Source organism: Arvicanthis niloticus, chromosome 1 (assembly GCF_011762505.2).
Source record: "Arvicanthis niloticus isolate mArvNil1 chromosome 1, mArvNil1.pat.X, whole genome shotgun sequence".
In the NCBI taxonomy this organism is placed as follows: Eukaryota; Metazoa; Chordata; class Mammalia; order Rodentia; family Muridae; genus Arvicanthis; species Arvicanthis niloticus.
In genome coordinates this window covers 7060812-7081315 of record NC_047658.1, presented here as the reverse complement: position 1 = coordinate 7081315, position 20504 = coordinate 7060812, and the positions used below count along the sequence as shown (strand labels likewise).

At 52.2% G+C, this 20504-nt stretch overlaps 1 protein-coding gene across 3 annotated transcripts in view; it reads left to right on the top strand.

Annotated features, from left to right (window-relative positions):
* Pak4 (p21 (RAC1) activated kinase 4) overlaps positions 1 to 20504 on the top strand; it is a 38550-nt gene that overhangs the window by 11649 nt on the left and 6397 nt on the right. The window contains exons 2-4 of one of the 3 annotated variants that reach the window (XM_076930729.1): positions 1243 to 1410; positions 16309 to 16382; positions 17869 to 18131. In XM_076930729.1, the coding sequence (XP_076786844.1) occupies positions 17928 to 18131 (204 nt within the window). In that variant the 5' untranslated portion in view covers positions 1243 to 1410; positions 16309 to 16382; positions 17869 to 17927. Of the gene's footprint in view, positions 1 to 1242; positions 1411 to 9130; positions 9239 to 16308; positions 16383 to 17868; positions 18132 to 20504 lie in introns of those variants that run through there. The other 2 variants (XM_076930733.1, XM_034519874.2) reach the window with 2 other exon arrangements.

Below are 20504 nucleotides of genomic sequence, written 5' to 3'. Positions count from 1 at the left end.
CTTGACACGAATCCCATAGCCTCACACTACCCAACTGAGGTCCATTTGTCATTCTGTCCAATTTGGTCCAGACTCTTGAGCCACCTTCCATCTCTACCTTTGTGCTCTCTCTCTCTCTCTCTCTCTCTCTCTCTCTCTCTCTCTCTCTCTCTCTCTCTCTTTCATGTGTGTATGTGTACATGTGCACAGTTTTGAAGCTGTTGCTGTGGGTGAACATCTGGGTTTAATAATTTAATGAATGACTTGGTGTTTGCACAACTGTCAAGTTAACTTTGAGGATAAACATTTTAAAGGGGGGGGGGGGGGGGAAGAAAGCCATGATGTTGTACACCTGAGTTTCCAGCAACTTTGGAAAGTTCCAGCCCAGGCTGGGAAGATAGGGAGACTGTCTTATAAACAGACAAACATTGTTGAGCAATAAAACAGAGGAGTGATGAGATGCACTGAGTGCCTCCTGGTCCTCTGAACAACAGAGCCTCAACGGCCCCCTCCTCCATACCTTGCACAATGATAGAATGGGGCCACACATAACATCTTTATGGCTGGCCTCACTGCTGTCCCATGTCTCCAGCATGGGGCACAGAAGAGCCACCAGGGGTTGTCCTCAGGACAGTTTATTTGATGTAAAATAATAATTTCTTCTACCTTGTGAAACTAGCTACAGTGCACTTGGATACTTCGGACCAGGATGTTCCATGTCACAGGAGTAGAACCTGGGAGTGCCTAAGTATATGCAGAGGCCTGGTGTTTATGGCCTGGGCTCTGAGGGTTCCAAGGCTCTGTCTCCCAGCTTTTGTCCCCCACTGCAGCAGGGTGTGAAGGGCCTGCTGTGTTTATAGAAGAGGCAGGGGGTGGGCAGGAGAATGGGCTAGAGGCAGAGGGACTGGGCCAACACAGCACACATGCAGAAGCTTGGGGGCTCAGCTTATTTTGCAGTGCAAAGTCTAACCCTATACAAAGTGTGGAAACTTCTGGGTTCACTTCAGTGCCTAGGTATCAAGCAAACATCCCATGTGCCACCCAGAACAGGGGACAAGTGCTGGCAGCTGCCAAAAAATTTCTTTCCAGAAGTGAGTTCTTAGTAGAACTAGCTCATTCTTTCAGCCCTCCTTTCTTCCCTTTCACTGCCCAAAGGAGAACAGAGAGTCTGTCACCTGCTGGGCTGGGTCCCTTGCCCAACCAAAAGACAGGCCATAGGGACTGCACCTTGTGGTTGCTGCAGCACTCCATGTCTTTCCCTAGGTGAGAATGGCATGAGAGTAGCATCTCCTGGCCACAGCTTGCTTTCTGGTATTTTGATCTGGAGAGCTCTCCAGCCAGTGAAGGAAACAGCAGCAGGAGTGTTCTCCAGCCTGGACCAGGAGGAACTGGGCCTGTCTCTGGGCTCCTCCTGCCCACCCAGCTCAGCAGGTGAGAACTTGGGAGATCCCTGGTCACCAAATGGGGGTCAGTTTCAGTCCTATGCTCTGTAAAGGGGCTGTGATGTCTCCTGGAGGGACCATAGGCCAGGCAGGAAGTCTCTCTTTTCTGACCCTGTGCCACCCTGATTCACAAACCCTACAGGGAAGCCACTTTAGTGATTACTACCAAGGGTCCGAGTGACAGGACTCTATCACAGAGCTCTGCTACTGAGTTGGTGTCTGAAGACAAGTGCACACCCTGCCACCACCTCAGTGAACCTGACTTTCCCATGTTAGCATCTGTGTAAGCGTTAGTGCAGCATAGTGAGGCACTTGAGCTGGCACCTTAGTGTCCTCAGTGGTACTTGTGTTAGTTAAATCTCTGCTTGTTATCCTAAACACCTGACAGAAGCAGCTGAGGGAGGGAGGGCTCTGTCTGGACTCCGGCTTGAGGATACAGTTTATCATGGCAGGAAAGGCACAGAGCAGAAGAGTAAGGCAGCTGGTCATATGATATCTGCTGTCAGGAAGCAGAGAGAGGTGGGTGCCGGCACTCGGCCGGGGAGCGGGGAGGGAGTTATCATAGGTATTTGTGAGCCATCGGACCTGAATGCTGGGAACTGATCTCATGACCTCTGGAAGAGCAGCAGTGAGCTTAACCAGTGAGCCATCTCTCCATCCTCTCCCTTTCTCCATGGGCTGGTGCTGCCTACATTTAGGGGGACTCTTCCCTGCTCAGTTAACCAGTTGTGTAAGCACCCTCATAGGCACACCCAGAGATAGATTTCTTTGGTGGTTTTAAATCCAGAGGTTGATAGCCACCACAACAGTATTGTCCTTACTGCCTTTCATTCTCTTGTCCCTTGAGGCTGGGCAAGGCTAAGGACCAGCACTAGTGAGAACTCCTGCTCTAGGGACCCCCCCCCCCCCCCCCCGCAGAGTGAGAGTTGCCATGGTGACGCCCATCTGTGAAACCAGTAGTGACTGCCTGGAGGGGGAGATAGGGAGGCTGAGGTCTAAATAGGGACGAGTTTGTGGAAGAAGAAACTGAGAGAACAGCACATCCAAGGCTAAAAGACCTGAGCATGGCAGTGCCCGCAGTCCTGGCACTCCAGATGGGCAGGTCATGAGTTTGAAGCCAGCCTAGACTACCTAATGAGGCTTTGTCTCAAAACAAAACAAAGGCTAAAAGATGGTAGCAGGCCTATCATTTAAAGACATTACAGATATTCTTTTTTTTTTTTTTTGGTTTTTCAAGACAGGGTTTCTCTGTATAGCCCTGGCTGTCCTGGAACTCACTCTGTAGACCAGGCTGGCCTCGAACTCAGAAATCCGCCTGCCTCTGCCTCCCAAGTGCTGGGATTAAAGGCGTGCGCCACCACCGCCCGGCTCATTACAGATATTCTTAAGTAAACTTACATTTTGAGGTACCTATGTGTTCACGTTGCAATTGTAAGGCATTATGAGCCAGATATATCACATTCTTCCTCCATCTTCCCTCAGTGGTAACAGCTTGCAAAGTCACCCAGGTCCCCAGATGGGATGTGGACTTTGATCTGATCAAGGGCAAACATCCCATCACAATCGTTCCTCCCGCTGAGGTCTGATCCAGCCACACCCTTTCCCACCCTTAACCTTTCCCTAGTTTTACAATTCTCTCATTTTAGGATTGTTATATAAGCAGAATCCTTCCAGAACCTTCTGGAATTGTCTTCATTCATGCAGCCTAGTTCTCAGGAGATGCTCGCAGATGGTTGTGCATGTTGGGAGCCCCTCCCTTGCTGTTGCTGGGTGGCACTCATGGCTACCCCAGGGTGTTGCACCATCCACCCATGGAGGACATCTGCTTGTTTCTAGTTTTTTGACTATTACAAGGAAAACCTCTGTAAACGTTCCCATAGTGGGTTTGTGTGGAGTATAAATTTTTGTTTTTCTGGGACAAATACCCCAACGTGTAATTGCTTGGTGGTATGACAGTTACAGGTGTTAAGGAGGATGCCAGGCTGCTTTTCAGAGTGGCTGCACCATTTCCCATTGCCATCAGCAGCATAGCACAAGCAGGGTGCTGGTTCTCGGCAGGCTCACCAGCACTTGGATTGTCACTATTTTTTATTTTAACTCTTGTAGTAAGTGTGTAGCCCTGTCTCGCAGTCGTGTTAATGCGTGTCTCTCTGGTTAATGGCTAATGCTGTTGAACATTCGATGTGCTTATCTGCCATCTGTGGATCTGCTTTGGTGACAAGTCTTCTGGCTTCTGCTCACTTTATTGAACTGTTTGCTTTTTTACTGTTCAATGCTGTGAGTGCTTTATCTTAGGCACCAGGCTTTTGTCAGCTATGTGGCTTGTAAATGTTTCTCTCAGTCTGTTGCTTGCCTCTTTCCCCCTTCAGTACTAGGGATTGGACCTAGGGCCTCTTGGGTGTGCTAGGCAAGCCCTCTACCACAGAGCCATGTCTCTGGCCTGGGGCTTGTCTTTTCATCCTTTTCACGTGGACTTCTGCAAAGGAAAAGTCTTCTTTAAACAAAACAAAACTTTACTTTTAAGTATTTTATTTATTTGTGTCTGTATGGGTGTTTTGCCTTGCATGTATGAGTGCATGTATGTATATGCACATGTATGTGCCTAGTGCCTGTAATATCCAGAAGAGGGCATTGGATTCCCTGGGACTGGAATTCCAGATGCTTGTGAGCCCCCACGTAGGTACGAGGAACTGAACTTGGGTCCTCTGGTAGAGCAGCCAGTGCTCTTAATGAGGAGTCTTAAGTTTTGGTGAGGTCCTACATTCATTCCTCTTTGTGACTTGTATCTTCGGTGTGCAGTCTGAGAACCCTGAGCTGAGCTCTGGAGGGTTTCTTCATGTGTAGAGCTGGGATGAACTTGGCCCTGCATTTGCTGAGCCCCCATCTCTGGGCCTCTTACTGTCTACCAACCCTGAGTTGCCCTGGCTGGCTGTAAACTCAATCTATAATCCAGGCAAGCCATGAATTTAGAATCCTCCAGCCTCCACTTTGGTTTTCTTTTCTGGAAGTTTTAGGAGCATGATCCAATGTAAGTTGGGTGCAGTGTGGTTTCTGTCAAGGTTCTTTCTTGTACTTAGGGGAAGCCAATTGTTCTAGCACCTTTTATGGAAGATGGTGCCTTCAGTTGACTTTCCCAGTTACCACGGTCTACCATCACCTCATGCTTACCAAGATATCCTTTCCCAGACAAACAGAAGAATAGCTAGGCATGCTGGCTCAGGCCTACAATCCTGGCTCTCAGAAGGTAGAGGCAGGAGGATCTTTGCCAAGCTGGCCTGGGCTGTGAAGTGAGGCCCTGGTGGGGTGCGTGCACTGAGGGGAGTAATGACGGTGCTGGGCAGGTAGAAGGCTTGGACCTTGGTTCATCACAGTCAAGACTGAAATGGCAGCCACCATGAGGATCAGCTTGCCTTCCTCCTATCAGGCTAAACACGGAACATTGACTGTGCATATGACCTTCCACTTCCCTCCCAGGTACACATTCAGAGAAGTGAAAGCAAGCCAGACTTGGTGGCACACACCCTTAATCCCAGCACTTCAGAGGCCAAGGCAGGTGGATCTCTGAGTTCAAGGCCAGCCTGGTCTACATAGTGTGTTCCAGGACAGCCAGGGCTGTTTAGAGAAAAACAAAAAACAAAACAAAACAAAAACAAAGAAAAAAAAAAAAAACTGGGAGCAGGGACTGGAACAGTAGTTGCACATCCAGTTCTGTGCAGTGTTCTTCACAGCAGCCAGAAAGTGGAAACAACCCTGCAGCCCCCCATGAATGGAGAGAAAACCAGCAGGTACACATAATGGCATATTATTCAGCCATAGAAAGGGATGAAGCCTTGACAGATGCTATTGTGTGGCTGGACCTTAAAAGCTTTGCGCTTAGTGGAAAAAAGCCAGGCATAAGGAAAGGTGATTGTGTGATCCCACCTGTGTACAGGGCCTAGAATAGCACAAAGAGGCAGAAGGTAGAGGAGGTTATGGGGGTGGGATGGGGTGAGGGTACAGGGAAGGAGCAATGTCCTTTTGCTGGTTAAAGGCTGGGGTAAAGAGAGCGCTGAAGGTTCTACACTCAGGGTATTTAAAGACACTGGGGTGTTCACTTCTAAGTGAAAATGATAAAAAATTGTGTGTCTTTTACCACACTTTTGTTGTTGTTGTTTTTTGTTTTGTTTTTAAATCTCGTTGGTTTTCTGAGACTCCGTGTGTCCCTGGCAAAACTAGAGCTCAGTGAGTTCACCTGAGATTCCTTGTTCTGCCTCCTGGTGCTATATAAGCACACACCGCCATACAACCATAAAGCCCACTCTGTCGGGGCTGGAGAGCTGGCTCAGAGGTTAAGAGCATTGGCGGCCTGAGTTTTGGTCTTAGCACCCAGCTCACAACTGTCTGCAACTACAGTCCCAGGAGATCCAATGCCCTCTTCTGACTTCTGAGGGCCCTGCGCACACACATGTCCACAGGCATATGTATAGGCAAATAGTCATGCATAAAATAAAAATAAGTCCCTATGAGTGAAAAGAATCATGTCATGTAGGTGGGAGTCTGTTGGTAGTTCTCTGTGCTCCTCCCTCACTGTCTCCGACTCTGTTAAGTGTGTGGCAGGTTTTAATGTCAAGTGGAGAGCTGCCTCCCACTTTTCTGTTTCCCCATGGGCCTTAGCCTGACATTTCTCCATCATTTCCAAGATCCTTGACCTCATCCCCAGTATCCTATTTATCACGGTTGTGTGTGTGTGTGTGCACGTGCATTCATGTGGAGGCCAGTGGTTGATTTCCTCAGCTACTATCTACACTGTTGAAGCTGGATCTCACTGAACCTGTATCTCACCAATTTGGCTAGACCCACTGGCTAGTGAGCTTCAAGTATCAGCTGTCTCCACCTTCCCAGTGCTGGGATCACAGACACATGCTACTGTGCATAGCTTTTCAGATGGGTGCTAGGATCTGAACTCCTCGGGCCTTCATACTTGAATAGCAGGCACTTTACCAACTGAGCTGTCTCCCTAATGTTGCTTTTCTTAGAAGATGAAATTTTGGCTGACCCCATCCATAGCCCCCACTGTCCTGGCTGCCATCCTCAGCTGGCCTATGCTCCATTCTGACTGCTTTTCTCTACAGCCATTCTGGTCTTCTGAATCTGCCTTCCCCAAAGCAAAGTTACAGCCTTAAGTGCATGTCTGTCCCTGGCAGCCTGCCACAGCTCCCCAAGGCCTCTCATGGCCTGCCTCCACTACTTTGTCCTCCCCTCAGGCCCTGCCCTTGCTATCCCCTCCACCTGGCCTGTCAACTGAAATTCCAAGTTTCATTTGTGTGATGTCTGATCAGAAGGCCCATGGGCCGTCTGGTGGACACATGGTGACCTCTTGCTGAGGACCAAGTGCAGGGAAGGAAGTTGCATGTGGCTATGGCAGGCTGCGTACTGGGTCAGAGCTGTGGAAATGAGGGCAGAGGCGGACCGGGAGGGACGTGGCCTGGGAGCGCCTGGTGGGGAGATGGCTGTAGCTTTGCTTTGCGGCCCCAGCTGGTTAACTGAAAGGGACACAGTCAGATTAGCTTTACAAAGGTCTGCCTGACCCAGCAGACAAGCAGCAGAGGGATCCAGTAGACACTTAGTGAAGAGAACATTCATCCTACCAGCTTGTTTAAGCAGGAGAGGATGCGCAGTTTGTTTTGCCACCTTTGACAAAGTCTCAGAGCTGACTCCTTTCCAGACATTTGTGCTTTATCATACTAGGTCCTCAGTTCTGTTACTGAGGCCCACCCCCATGCAGTTCAGGCCATCAGCTCCCAAGCTGTCCTTCTAGGGACCCAGAAGGTCACAGTGAAGGTCCTGTTTCCTGTGTCTGGTGACCCTTCACTTGGGCTCATGGGCTAGCATCTTGCTTGTGTTGTACCCATGAGAGCACTTACCAGGTTCCCAGTGTGTTTCCACCTTACTGGTGACACTCTCCTTCCCAGGTGCCGTGTGGCAGGGGATGCTTCGGAGTAGGACAGGGTGTTGTGTATGTCACATGCTGCATTTTGTAGGGTTCTTTAAAGTGTGCAGGTATATTCGCAGAACACGTGGGTCTCTCCAAAGGAAAAATGCAGGGGGAGTGGATTGGGCATATCCTGCCTCAATTTACCCTTTGTTACCTTTTGGCATTGGTACTGTGTGATTGTATTCTAGAAACTCAAGCTGAGATGGAAAGGAAAGAGACAGACAAGCTCCTGTGTGACGAACCGTGATCAGTGAGTCACCCACTCAGCACGCCTCCTCTTGGACTTGTTTCCTGGAGCTGACCAGAGCTGGTCAGGCTGCACCACCTCCCCCACCAGAGCTCAAACCTGCTGGTCTGGTTTGGGGAGGTGGCCCTATCTGGCTTGTCTCTGGGTGGCTGCTTCCTAGGTACCCTGCCCCCACAGGGGGGTGGTAACCAGAGACCTGGGAATTTGAAATCTCCCAGGCCTTGTTCTGCAGTGGGGAGGGAATGGGACTGGAGGGACACAAGTGGCACTGGCTACTTGGTGGTTGTCCCCACTGTTTGACAGGGACCACAAGCCTGTCGTGGGCCTCACAGCCTGAGCCCTGTGCTCATGGACCAGAGCTTGCTAGGCCCCCTCTCAGACAGGGCTATTTTTGGTCAGATTACCTACCACTAAGTCCTCATGTATGCTAGGAGCTTGGTAGATTGGGAGTTACAGACAATAGGAGACAAGAGATCATAGCTGTCAGGGCCAGGGGATAGCCTGGGCTGGTAGGAAATGCCTCCTGAGCAGGTGCAGGAGGCAGGCTCTGGTTGGACCCTCATACGCTTTTGGTCCCAGAAAGACAAGGCAGTCTAAGAGGCTGCCCGGACAGATCCATATACTGAGAGCTTGCACAAGAGACCTCTGCTCAGAGCTAGCAGCCAGCGGGGCTTTTCATAGCAGATAAGGAGCAGAGGGAGGGAAGACGCCTCTTCCAGAGTGACTGTTGTTCCCAGAGTGACTGTTGTTCAGGACGGAGGCTCTGAGCAACACTGCTTCATTCAGAGCAGTTAGTTAAGGGCACAGGTGTCAGGGGAATCCTTAGGCCAGTTACACAACTTCTCTGGACTTTTTGGCTGCACTGCTGTAACAGAGGCCTGCTAAGGTGGCTGCCCTGTGCTGGGCATGGCTCCTTCTGAGTAAGCCGCTCACCACAGCGAGGTTAGTGTGGCATACATTGGTTCCAGCTCTATACCATCCTCCCTCCCATCATCCATATCTCCACTTTCCATTCCTCTGTTTGTACCACTTGCTATAGTCCAAGCCCAGGAGAGAAAGGGGGATGGGGCCTACACCCCATCTCAGATGACCCACCTAGCCTACCTACCCTGAGGTCTCCTGGTACTATCTTATACCCAGCTCCAACCCACTGGTTCAGAAGCCATCCTCTGGTATACAGTCTAGCTAAGCCCTGGTTTCCTGGGCCTCTGTTATCTCGTGTGTGTGTGTGTGTGTGTGTGTGTGTGTGTGTGTGTAGGGGAGTTACTAAGATGGGTGTGCCTGTTGTAGTGGAGGCAAGTCCTGCTGAGACCAGGCTGTGGCTGGGGTCCCTGCCAACCCTCCCCTCTGTCCCACAGCTATGGGCCTACTGGCTCTAGCCCCACCTCCCGCCTCCCTGCTTCCCACCCTCTGTGGGTGGGAGCCACAGCCCCAGCTGAGCTTGTTACCATGGCTAAGCTGTTAGCCTAGGGTGCACAGCCAGCTGATCAGTCTCAGGGTGCCTGAAGCCTGTCCTTGTCCTCCTCTGCACTGGGAGGTCTGGCTACCAGTTGCCCTTGGAGAGGTGGCCCAGGAAGTCAGAAGAGGATGGTGGAGGTAAGCAGGCTGCCTGTGGCCCTCTAGGAGAGGGCGGGACTGGCCTATGGAGCCAGTGTGAATATGTGGGATGGGCCACACCTTTCTTGAGTCCGGGGTGGAGTGACTCTTGTTCCCACCTGTGAGGTTGCAGGCTCCTGGGGAGTTGGTGTCTGAGTACAAGCCTCTGCCAACATCTTCCTGGTGACCCTTGAGTGGCCTGGTGTTGGTGTTAGGAACTCACTGCTTGCTGTTCGTGGACCTGTGGTTGTGGGGTCTCTAGTCTAACCTTGTAGCTTGGGTTGTAGTACTCAGTACATCCTTCAGGTCTGGCAGTTGTAAGACACAAGGATTGTGCGTGCACGCGTCCCCTTGTGCCTGCAGAGATGCTGGGGCCTGTTATGTATCACAGCTCGTGTAGTATGACTAGAGGTATCTTTAGGGAGTGCTCCCACTGCCTCTTTGGGGTGGGGAGTCATATTTCAGAGGGGCTTATGGTGGGGTGCTCAAGGGTCCACAGCCCTTCCATTTGCTGAGCCTGGGCCTACAAGCTGTTTTCCATGAATTCTCTCTGGTGCCCCCAAGCCTCCTCCACCAGGCTATGCTGGCACCTGGGTTTGAGGGGCAGGAGCTGAGCTCTGAGCTTACCTCACCATGCTGCACAGTAAGCACTGGCCCAACCACCGCCTCCCGGCTCATGTCCCCATGACAGCTGTCATTCACATGCTTAGGATGCTTAAGATAGAGGGTGGGTGACTATGATCTCCAGCTAGACAGGGTAACTGCATGTATGTCATCTGCGTGTACCTCCATCTGTCTGTGGGCTTCTTGGGGTTACTGCTACAGGGTCTGTGATATGACAGTGTATGTACTAACAGTTATCATTGGCTGTATGGCGTGCGGGTCTGTGTGGCCTGCTGTGTGAGGTGCTGAGTACTCTGTGGCAGGGCAGTGGACAGGAGCCTCCTTTCTTTTCTTTTTTTCTTTTTTTATTTTTATTGAATATTTAATTTACATTTCAGATGTTATCTCCTTACCCCACCCCCCCAGGAGCTCCCATCCCATCCCCTCTCCTCCTGCTTCTATGAGGATGTGCCCCCACTTACCCCCCCCCACTCCCACCTCTCCACCCTCGAATTTCCCCCCCACTCGGTGTTCAGCCTTCACGGAACCATGGGCCTCCTCTCCCACCTATGCCCAACAAGGCCATCCTCCTCTACATATACAGATGGAGTCATGGGTCCCTCCCTATGTGCTGGTGGTTTAGACACTGGGAGCTCTGGTTGGAGCTCCCATGGAGCTGCAAACCTTTTCAGCTCCTTCAGTCTTCTCTCTAACTCCTCCATTGGGAACCCTTGATCAGTTCAATGGTTAGCTGTGAGCATCTGCCTCTGAATATGTCAGACTCTGGGGGACCTCTAAGGAGACAAGGAGCCCTCCTTTCTGCCTGTCCTTCCTGTAGGGATTCAGGGGAGGAATGAATGAAGCCTAGAGCGATGTCTCCAGCCCTCACAGCTCACCTTTACTCTTAGGTTTCTGTGGCAGCCATCCCATCCCGAGCTCTAGGTACTATGGGGATGAGCCCAGGCTGCCTGAGCTGGCCAGGTCAGAGGCAATAGCCGCCTGGGCAGCTTCTCCCTCAGCCTTCACTGCAGTTCACTCTTCCTGCCCGCCCATGGTGCACACAGCTGGGTATAAAACATTTCCATCCTAACTCTGGGGAAAGTGTCACTAGCACATGCATGTATACTGGAGGGAACTGTGACCAGGGTCATCATTGGTGAGCTGACTCAGCTTCTCTTTGATGCAGCAGCAGTAGCAGGGATGGAGGCAGCGGCAGCAGCTGTGTGAGCCCCATGGCAGACCTGTTCTACATGCCTTGCTTGTGCTGTCTAAATATTCCCAGCGGGTAGGGACTGTCACAGTCTGTGGTTTGCAGATAGAACACTGAGGTCCAGAGAGGCTAGATGACTTGTCCATGGATGTGCAGCTGGAATGGTTGAGCCAGCACCTGGGTCTGGACAGTCCTTCTGCTCATAGGCCCACAGTGCCCCTGTACTGAGATAGCCCGGTGTTGGGCAGTGGCCAAGAGAGACAGGCCCTGTGCACATGGGGTGTCCTTCTAGCAGGAAGATGTCTGTAGAAGACCACCCAAACAGGATGAGAAAAATAATTGTGATAGACCTTCAAGGAGACACTGTCCTGGCAGCTTAAAGAAAGAGGAAGGGATAAGAGTAAAGGCTGTGAGGTGGGAGGTTCTGGGCCCATCCTGTGCACTGCCCTCTGGGGGAAGACAGCGCTACCTCTGGCCAGGACGAAGAGAGCACAGTTGGAATGGTTTCCACGTGTCTCCAACTTCCCAACACTTTGTGGGACTGTCCCTATTGTGGGGACTTATTGCCAGGGTTTGGGCTCTTACCTGTGGCTACAGTAAAAAGCTGTCCTCGGGTTTCCCTCCAAGGCATGACTTAGATAAGTGTGCCTCCCTGTCGTGTGAGGACCTGTGGCAGCTCTCAGTGAGGTACCCTTGGTCCTGGTTAAGACACACCAAGCTTCTTGTCTAGATTCCCTGGTGTCTCAGCTGATGTCCAGGCAGCTTGAAACCGGCTCTGGGAAATCCTGTTTGCCCCGGTACATCATGGTCTAAACTCATCACTGTGCAAGATTAGTACATATCTCCCCGGATATTCACTTGGTGTCTATGTGTGCCAGACCCTGCTCAAGGTGCTAGGGAACCATTTTGGGGTGGGGCACTCAGAGGAAGGGGCCTACAGTCAAAAGGAATATGGTGCCTGGGGGTGATAAGGGTCACTGGGAAGTAGAAAGCTGTGCCCTAAATTTTGTTAGGTATCAAGGTAGCCTCTCTTGAGTTTGTTTGTTTGCTTGGTTTGGTTTTCGAGACAGGGTTTCTCTGTGTAGCCCTGGCTGTCCTGGAACTCACTCTTCTAGACTAGGCTGGCCTCGAACTCAGAGGTCTATCTGCCTCTGCCTCCTGAGCGCTGGGATTAAGGGCATGTGCTGCCATTGCCTGGCTGCCTCTCAGGGCACTAAGACTTGAATGTTAAGAAGTAAACCGAGGTTCTGAGCAGAAGGCTTTGTAGATACAAAGCTGGGACAAGCGTTGATGTCTCAGTTTGGATGTCAGCTAGATGATTGGCGAGGGTGTTGTGGGGAGGTGAGTGAGATGTGCAGATCTCTAGTAGGTAGGACTGTGTGGTGTCCATTGGAGTCACATGGGTAGCTCATTTAACATTCCCTCCCTATGACAGCTTCTCTGCTCTTAGGTCTGGTCATTGTCAACATTTGTCTCTGCCTCCTGCTCTTCCTATAAAATGGAGGCCTTGGCTGGAGCAAAGGACACTGAGAAGCAGTGCACTGGTGGGGTGTTACAAGACCTTTGTGGGGCAGAGTGGGTATTTTTATGACCTGGCACAAGGTGTCCCTGAGCAGTGAGCTCACTTTTGTGGGCCTCAGTTTCCTGGTTTGGGAAACAGGAAGGAAGAGGACTCTGTACCCACCTAGATGTGTTTGGGGGATCCATGGTAGATCACTGGAGTAAACTATGCCAGGCAAGCCAGGCCTACAGAGTTCACATTCCATGCTTTGGCACCATCTTGCCGCCTTGGTTTTTGGACTGAGCAGAGAACCTGCCTACTCTACCCATGCCACAGCCCCTAGGGAGTCCTGTCCATCTTATCCCCTGCTGGGTTGTCACAGCCATGTCCCAATCCCTGTCCCTCCCCTACCTAGACCTTTCCTGTATCTTCATCTTACTTGGGAAAGACAGAGCCCTTGCTGTGGCCCACAGGTGCCGCCGATCTGTCTCATCACCAGCCCGTGTTGCTTAGACCCTCTCCTCATCTTCTCCATGTGGCCGCCAGGCCTTCTTGGCTACATCCAGCAAGTGCCTGCCTCAGTACCTTCGCCCTGACTTTTCTTACCTCCTGGCTGCCCCTCTTCCAAAGCACAGAGCCTCTTTGGACAAGGCTTCATGCACTGAAGGACTGGATTGACAGTTCCTACCTCTTTTGCCTGAGTTTCTGAGCCCATCTTTATTTCCTCTCAGGACTTAAGTCTGCCCTACAGACATTGGGTGGACTTGGTTTAATGACAGTCATCTTCCCCCAGTATGAACCCCGCAACAACTCTGTAGAGCTGAGAGCCAGGCAGGCTGCACCTCAGTTGTCACTCGAGTGGATAGGAAGTGAAGGCCCAGCAGCTAGGACCCGTCACTTGTGATTGGACAGTGTCTGATGAGGAAGAGTTAGGACTCCCTGGCAGAAGTGGGACCCTGTCCCAGCAGGAGGCCAGAGGACAGTGGGACGTATTTACATGGTGAATGGGTGTGGGCTCAAAAAGGCAGGAGCCAGACCCCTCTGTTGCAGCTCAGTCCTGGAAAACAAGGGGTACACTGAGGCAGAGAGGGCTTTCTTGGAGCTCATTCCTTCAGGAGCATGGGAGATGGGTGTATCTGCCTCTCGTGAAAGATTGAAACCAGAGCAAGGTGCAGGGGTGACTAGAAAATGGAGTATCCCACATTTGAAGAATCAGAGATTAAAAAAACTGAAAGAAGTGTTTTAAAGAATATATTTTTGGTGTGTGTCCTTGGTTGAAGGGAGCTGTCTGCCATACTGCTCCATCTGTCTCTCTTTTCCAGGGGTACCCAGTCACCCCTTTACCTCCAGGGACCAACAAGATTCCCCCAACATTGGCCCAGAGTAGCCCCTGCTCTGAAGTTTCTGGAAGCCAGGGGGCTTATGTTGGTGACTTCCCAGGGCCACAGGTTCCTTCATGGTGAGCATGTGAGTTCTAGAACCCAGTGAAGTACATTTGGTGGCAAGGACAGGTTTTCAGGCATCTTTTCTGTGACCAGCTATCTCACCAGAGGCCCTGGGAAGGGGTCCAGGAAACCCATTTCCCACGAGACTGGGGCAAGCTGAGTAGGAGGTGAAGTCCAGCCCTTGCAGTGCTGGCACAGGAGCAGGACGGTGAGGTCTGTGGCCGGGCAGGTAGAAGCAGCATGGGAGCCCAGACTAGCTGTCCATGGCACAGGCAAGTAAGAGCCCAGCCTGGTGTGCTCACCTTCTTGGGGCAAACCCTGGCAACCTCTGACTGGCTGAGTGCCTGGGCAAGGGCTTTCTTCTCTGGAGTCTCAGTTTCCACACCAGAAAACTGGGATAGGGAGCCTCCATTGTAGGGCTGTGCATATGGCGTGGGGCTGAGCACTGCTGGCAGGATCTGCACCAGAAGCAGAGGCACAGGCCCTGGGAGAAGTGACCTACTCTAATGTCTGCTCTGGTTTTGCCCATGGGCAAGTGAGGGGACCCTCTGTGCTTCATTTCTTTACTTAGGGCATGGGGCTCACAGTGGCCCTCTGCTGGGTCAGGAGCAAAGGATGAGAGAGAGATACTGGGTAAAGTGGTTCAAAGAGAGGTGGCACACAGTAGGTGCACATTTCTGCTGGCTACTGTTGTCATGTGACTAGTTGAGGATTTACTGCCTAAGCTTCAGTAGGAGTTGGCTCTGAGCCAGGCTTCAGTGCCTGCTTGGATTGTATTCTCTGTGACTCCTTGTAAAAGCTGTAGAAGCAGCTACTGTCATCAGCCTCCTAACAAGAGGAAACTGAGGCATAAGAGTGGAGCTCTTTCCCCAGGGTCACACATTGAGCTTCCTGGCATGAGCTGTGGGCTGGGTCTTCACAGTTACAGAAATCAGGGCACTACAGTGTTAGCTAGCTGTCAGCTGCGGTTTGAGGCTTGAGCTGCAGGGCTCTGAAATTCTGAGCTGGCCTGGGAGACCCATCCCAGCCACGAGATGCCTAAAAGGGCTTGGGTGGGGCCTACACCAGGTCATTATAAACATGGCCAGTTCCTCTGTTTGTCCTTCCTTCCATATGCTGCCCAGAGGAAAGGGGTGGCCCTGGCAAATATCCGGAGGTGTGCCCTTCCGTCCCTTCTGCAGGGTCACAAGTGACTGTAGTATGCAAGGTGGCTCGGGGATTATGGGTGGGGTAGGGGTCTGTGTGGGGGAGCATGGGAAGGCACTGCTAAATGCTCACCCACCTTTTCCATCCTGAGCACCTCCCTACTCTTAGTGAGTGATCACATGCACCACCACCCCCTATTTTGCCAAATCTGGGAACTGCCTTGGGGCTCCCTGGGTATGGGAGATGGGAGAGTAGAGCCAAGAGTTTAGGGTGAATAGCAAGCTAGTCCCAGAGGACAGGGGGCCGTGGGTCACAACACCAGGCTCCACGCTGCATCAGGCAGCGCAAGGTGTGGCACTGTTGGAGTTGTAGAGACAGGCCTAGTGCCAAGGAGGACTGGGTAGGCCTGGTGCAGAGGTCGCGGGCTGGGACAGGCCAGGCAGGAAAGGCTAGAAGAAAGGGTGCATGTTGCTGCGCTGGTTCTGAGACAGAGAAGACTGGAAGCCGGAGGTGCCCATTCTGCCCCAGCTGTCCCAACCCTCAGCCAGACCCCTGGACCTGGATCAAGCAAAGAAACCAGACCAGCCGGGAAAGCCCTGTCCAAGCCTGGGGCTGGCCACCTGCTGGCCCCTTGGGACCAGTTGAGACAGGTTGGCTGCTGCATCCCCACCTGCCTCTCATTTGGCTCTGCTGCCAAACCGGTTTCCCTGGCTGGCTGCCCATTAATGTCCTTCTTGTAGGCTGAGCCAGTGACTCCCAAGAAAGAGAGCCATGCCTGGAAAAGAGGAGACCTGGCTGGGGCTCCCTGGACACTTGTCTGTAGCCACTTCCCCAGTAGAGTCTCACTGGGACGGGGTGCTGGTTCTGTGACAGCTCATCACCCTGCCAAGTACTAGACAGTCAGGTGGAACAAAGATGAAAGTCCCCTGGCACTCTGGTCCTTTAGGCCTCCACTCATGAGGCCTCCCCTTAGAGCACCTGCCATGGCTGGGTAGCACTTTATGGGCCCAGTCCCTACCAGTGTACACTGTCACTAACTATCTGCCCCAGGTAGACCTTAGTGGGTCACAGGCTGTCTAGGTTGTCTTCATGTCCCACTATCACCCAGAGTACAGTGGGTGTTAGTGACTGAGTGACTGATGGATCTTTTCTTCTTATCTTTCAGATGAGTAACTCAAAGCCTCAGGAGGAGACGTCACCCACACAAGGGTGTTTCTAGCCCAGCCAGCTTCAGACCAGGTCTGTGTGACTCCAGGCTTTTCCCACAAGGCCAGTCTCCCCAGCATAAGGGGCTAGTCCAAGGCAGGGAGGGGCTCAGCTGCTGCATCACCCAGGACTCAGGTAGAGAGGCAGAAGGAGGGTTGTTGGGAGGCCGACTAGTGTCCGTCATTGCTTGAGCCTCTGTGGGGTGCCACTATCATCCTGTCCTTCACCCGGGATGGACCCCAGGGCCTCTCACCTCCTATATGCTGAGCTGCAGACCCAGGCCTTTTATCATTTATTTTGAGACAATTTCACCACGTTGACCAGAGTAGCCTGAATCTACTCTATCCCCAGGAAAGCGTTGAGCTTGCCACCCTCCTGCCTCTTGAGCAGCTGGGATTGCAGCTTCTCACTTTGTGCCCCTAGCTGGGCTCGTCTTTGATTCTTTGTTGTTGTTTATTTTTAATTTACTTTTTAAAATTATTATTAGTCTTTAAAGTTTGTGTGTCGGGTGTTTGCCTATGTGTATGTCTGTGCATCTCATGTGTTGTAATGTCCTTGAAGGTCAGAAGAGGGTGTCAGCTCCCCTAAAAGTGGAGTTATAGACAGTTGTGAGCTACCACGTGGGAGCTGGGAATTGAACCCTGGTCCTCTGAAAGAGCAGCCCGTGCTCTTACCTGCTGAGCCATCTCTCCAGCTTCCCACTCCCTTTTTGAGGCAGGCTCTCTATGTAGTTCTAACTAGCCTAGAACTCACTTATGTAGACCAGGCTGGCCTTGAACACACAGAAATCTACGTGTCTCTGCCTCTGAGTACTGGGACTAAAGGGGTGCGTGCGTCACTATGCCTGGCTCACCCTTGGACTCCTGACTGGCCTTTACTGGGTATTTATATAAGTGCCCAGCTGAAGACCCAGGCCCTAAAGATAGGAGAGTGTCACAGTTGTAGTGGCTAGATTGGAGGGGAGGACTGTTCACTGGTGCCCAGGGGTGGGACCAGGGAGACTCTATGGATGGGCTGTTTTAGGCACTATTCTCATTACTGGGGTTGGAGGGAGACAAAAGACACTACACACAGCAACAGCAGCAGGTTCCCCATAGGTGAAGGGCACCTGAAGGTGATGTGATGGCCAGCAGGTTGTGTGCTTAGGAAAGCATTCAGTAGTGACCCAGGGAACTGGAAGAGGGGAGGGAGGGAACCCCTGGGCTAATAGGCAAGGGGAACTGCCTGTGCAAAGGTCCTGCAGAATGAAAGCTGGTGTGAAGGAGATGGGCTGTATGAGGTCCCTGGGCCACAAAGAGCTGTGCCTCTGAGGAGGAGATAGCTGGGCCTGACCCTCTAGTTGCTCAAGAGGAACCCACAAAAGTAGCTGCTCAGAGGGCTCCTGGAAGAGGCTGCTGCCCCCTGCTGGTATATGGGAGAGCTGCTGAACCAACCTGAGCAAAAGCAGAGAACTGGGGAACATTTGAGTGACAGATCACCTGCCACTGATCCCACCTACCTTGGTGCTTCCTTCCTGCAGGTGCCTGTAAGAACCCAAGCCACCCCACCTGTCACACTCTGTGCTAAGGCCCTAGAACCATGTTTGGAAAGAAGAAAAAGCGGGTGGAGATCTCAGCCCCATCTAACTTCGAACACCGCGTACACACAGGCTTCGATCAACATGAGCAGAAGTTCACAGGGCTGCCCCGCCAGTGGCAGAGCCTGATTGAGGAGTCAGCGCGCAGACCCAAGCCCCTGATCGACCCTGCCTGCATCACTTCCATCCAGCCTGGTGCCCCCAAGGTAGCCATCACCACACCACTTCTAGCCCACAGCCCATGCTGCCAGAGTGGCCCAGCCCTTTGGTTGCTCCTGGCCTCTTGGCAGAACCCCCCACCTCTGTGGCCCACTGCCAGCCATCCACCCGCCAGTGCAATCCTGGAAGCCCATGCTGACCTCTGACCTCCACTCCATATACTCATCCTTGGTCTCCAGTGCTTCATGACATGGGAGACAACATTAGGTCTTGGCTAGGGGATACCTAAGCTGCATTCCAAGGTCTGGGGAGCAGCTGAGGCAGATGTGAGCAGGGCAGCAGCCACTCAATCTTATCATCCTGAGCAAATTGTCAGAGTTGGAATGGGACCTGAGGTCTAAATCCAAGATCCTCACCCTTCCCCCACCTCCATGTACAATGTGAGAATTGTGGTCTCCCTGCCTAGGCAGAGACTACAGCCATGTGGGCCTAGTGACAAGAGTGCCTCTGCTGAACTCATGCCATGGGTGGTGGGACCCAGAGGAGTGCAGCCAGACTTGTCCCTACTGGGTGGAGTTGGGCATGCCTGTGGTCAGCAGGCCGGGTGCCTGGCACTGCAGCTGACTCCGCCTCCCTCAGTGACCAGCCAGGGCCTGGCGGGAGAGAGGCAGAGTCGTCAGGGCGCCTGCAGCCACAGTGCTTGGGTCTAGGCTGGGGTCTTTCTGGTTTTTTCCTGTGACCCCAAAAGATCATGTGAGAGCCTTGACTTCTCTCCATTGCTTAGAAAGCCCCTCTTGTCATATGAATCAGTATGGGCTTTTCATGACCCAGGCCAGCTGGAAGCTGGGACCGTAGTCCCCAGAAAGCCCACCCTAGACACTTCTATGATGCAATGAGCTTTGGGGTCATTTCTCACAGGTTCTGTATCCCCCAAATCTCACCCCTGTTCTGTGCACCCTTGTGCTTCCACACCTTCCCACAGTTGTGCAAGGGGAAGGACACTTGTCCTAATTCACATGTAGGCACCTTAGCTGGTACTGTGTACATGGCAAGATTCTTGACCATTGACTCCAGGTTCAATACCAAAGTCTGGCAAGTATCCACTGAATGAAAAAACAAAACAAACAGAGAAGGTGCCTGCTCCGAGGATGGTGGAGAAGGTTTATTGTGGATATGAGGGAGAGCATAGCCAGAGGCAGACAAATCTGGGAGAGTCCAGAGTGGACATGACCCTGAGGCGGGCCATGTGAGGGGAGGATGGAGGGGAGAGCCAGGGGACCAAGAGGCCAAGAGAGTAAAAGATAGAAAGGTCAATGCCGCCAAAATGGCTGTATTATATAGGGAAAGACATCTTGGGGAGAGCAGTTGAGGCCCTGAGCTGGAGAAGTTTAGGTAAGGGCAGCAGTGTATGCCAGAAAGAAAGCGCCTGTTTAACAGGTAGGGACTGAGGGAAGCTGGGAGACCCTAGAAGCCTGGTCTGCTTTGACACGTAAATAGGCACCTCAGCTATTTGTCCTGGGGTTGAAACCTAATATCTACCTTTCTTTCTTGGTTCCCTGGACAAGGCCAGGCTTCCAGGCAAACAGCCAAGACCCACAAGAGGCTGGGCCCACAGCATACCATTAGGAGCCTTGTGGACTACAGGTGGTTCCCGGGAGCTCAGTATGTCCTCAGCCTCAGAGGCTATCCAGTCCTGTCTTTGCCTGCCACCTGAAGGCAGTGGTAGGGCAGCTCCTGCCTCTCCTTTCTCCTTCCTCTTCCCTCTCTTCCTTTTGCAAAGTACCTTCTTGGTGTGGACTTTGATCTAGGACCCAAGGCATAGGTAGACAGTAAATGGTAGAACAAGCTCACAGGGGTAAAGCAGCCCACTGCACAGTCGTGTCAGCTGCATGGGGGCCTGGAACACTGGTTCTCAACCTGTGGGTCGTGACCCCTTTGGGAGTCACATATGAGATATTTACATTACAATTCGTATCAAGTCCTCAGAGAAGTATGTTCTGATCAAAGACCTCTGGAGGGGAGTGGGACAGCCTTGGGGACATTTGGAAGATACCGATTGTGGGCGGGGCAAAGACTGACAGACACACATCTGGTGTATTGGAGGAACAGCCTAATGTGCCCAGTGCTCAGGGTATGGAGGAGCCAAAAAGACCACAAGGGGGTGGGTAACGTAGGGAGATGCAGGGGTTGGTGTTCAGGATTTAGTCCAGTTGACGCTTGCCACCGGCTCCCAAGGCCCCGGTTTTAGGCTGTGGGCTTTCTATTCTGCACCACATCCTTTGCCCTAGGGGATCAGAGCTGCGTGGTTTGGGGGTTAATGATGCTGGCAGCCTGCAGGGGAGGAAGTGCTGAGCCAAGCGGCCTGTAATTTGCAGCTCCTGGGGACTGATTACAGGCTGGGTTCTGCTCCCTCACCCTAG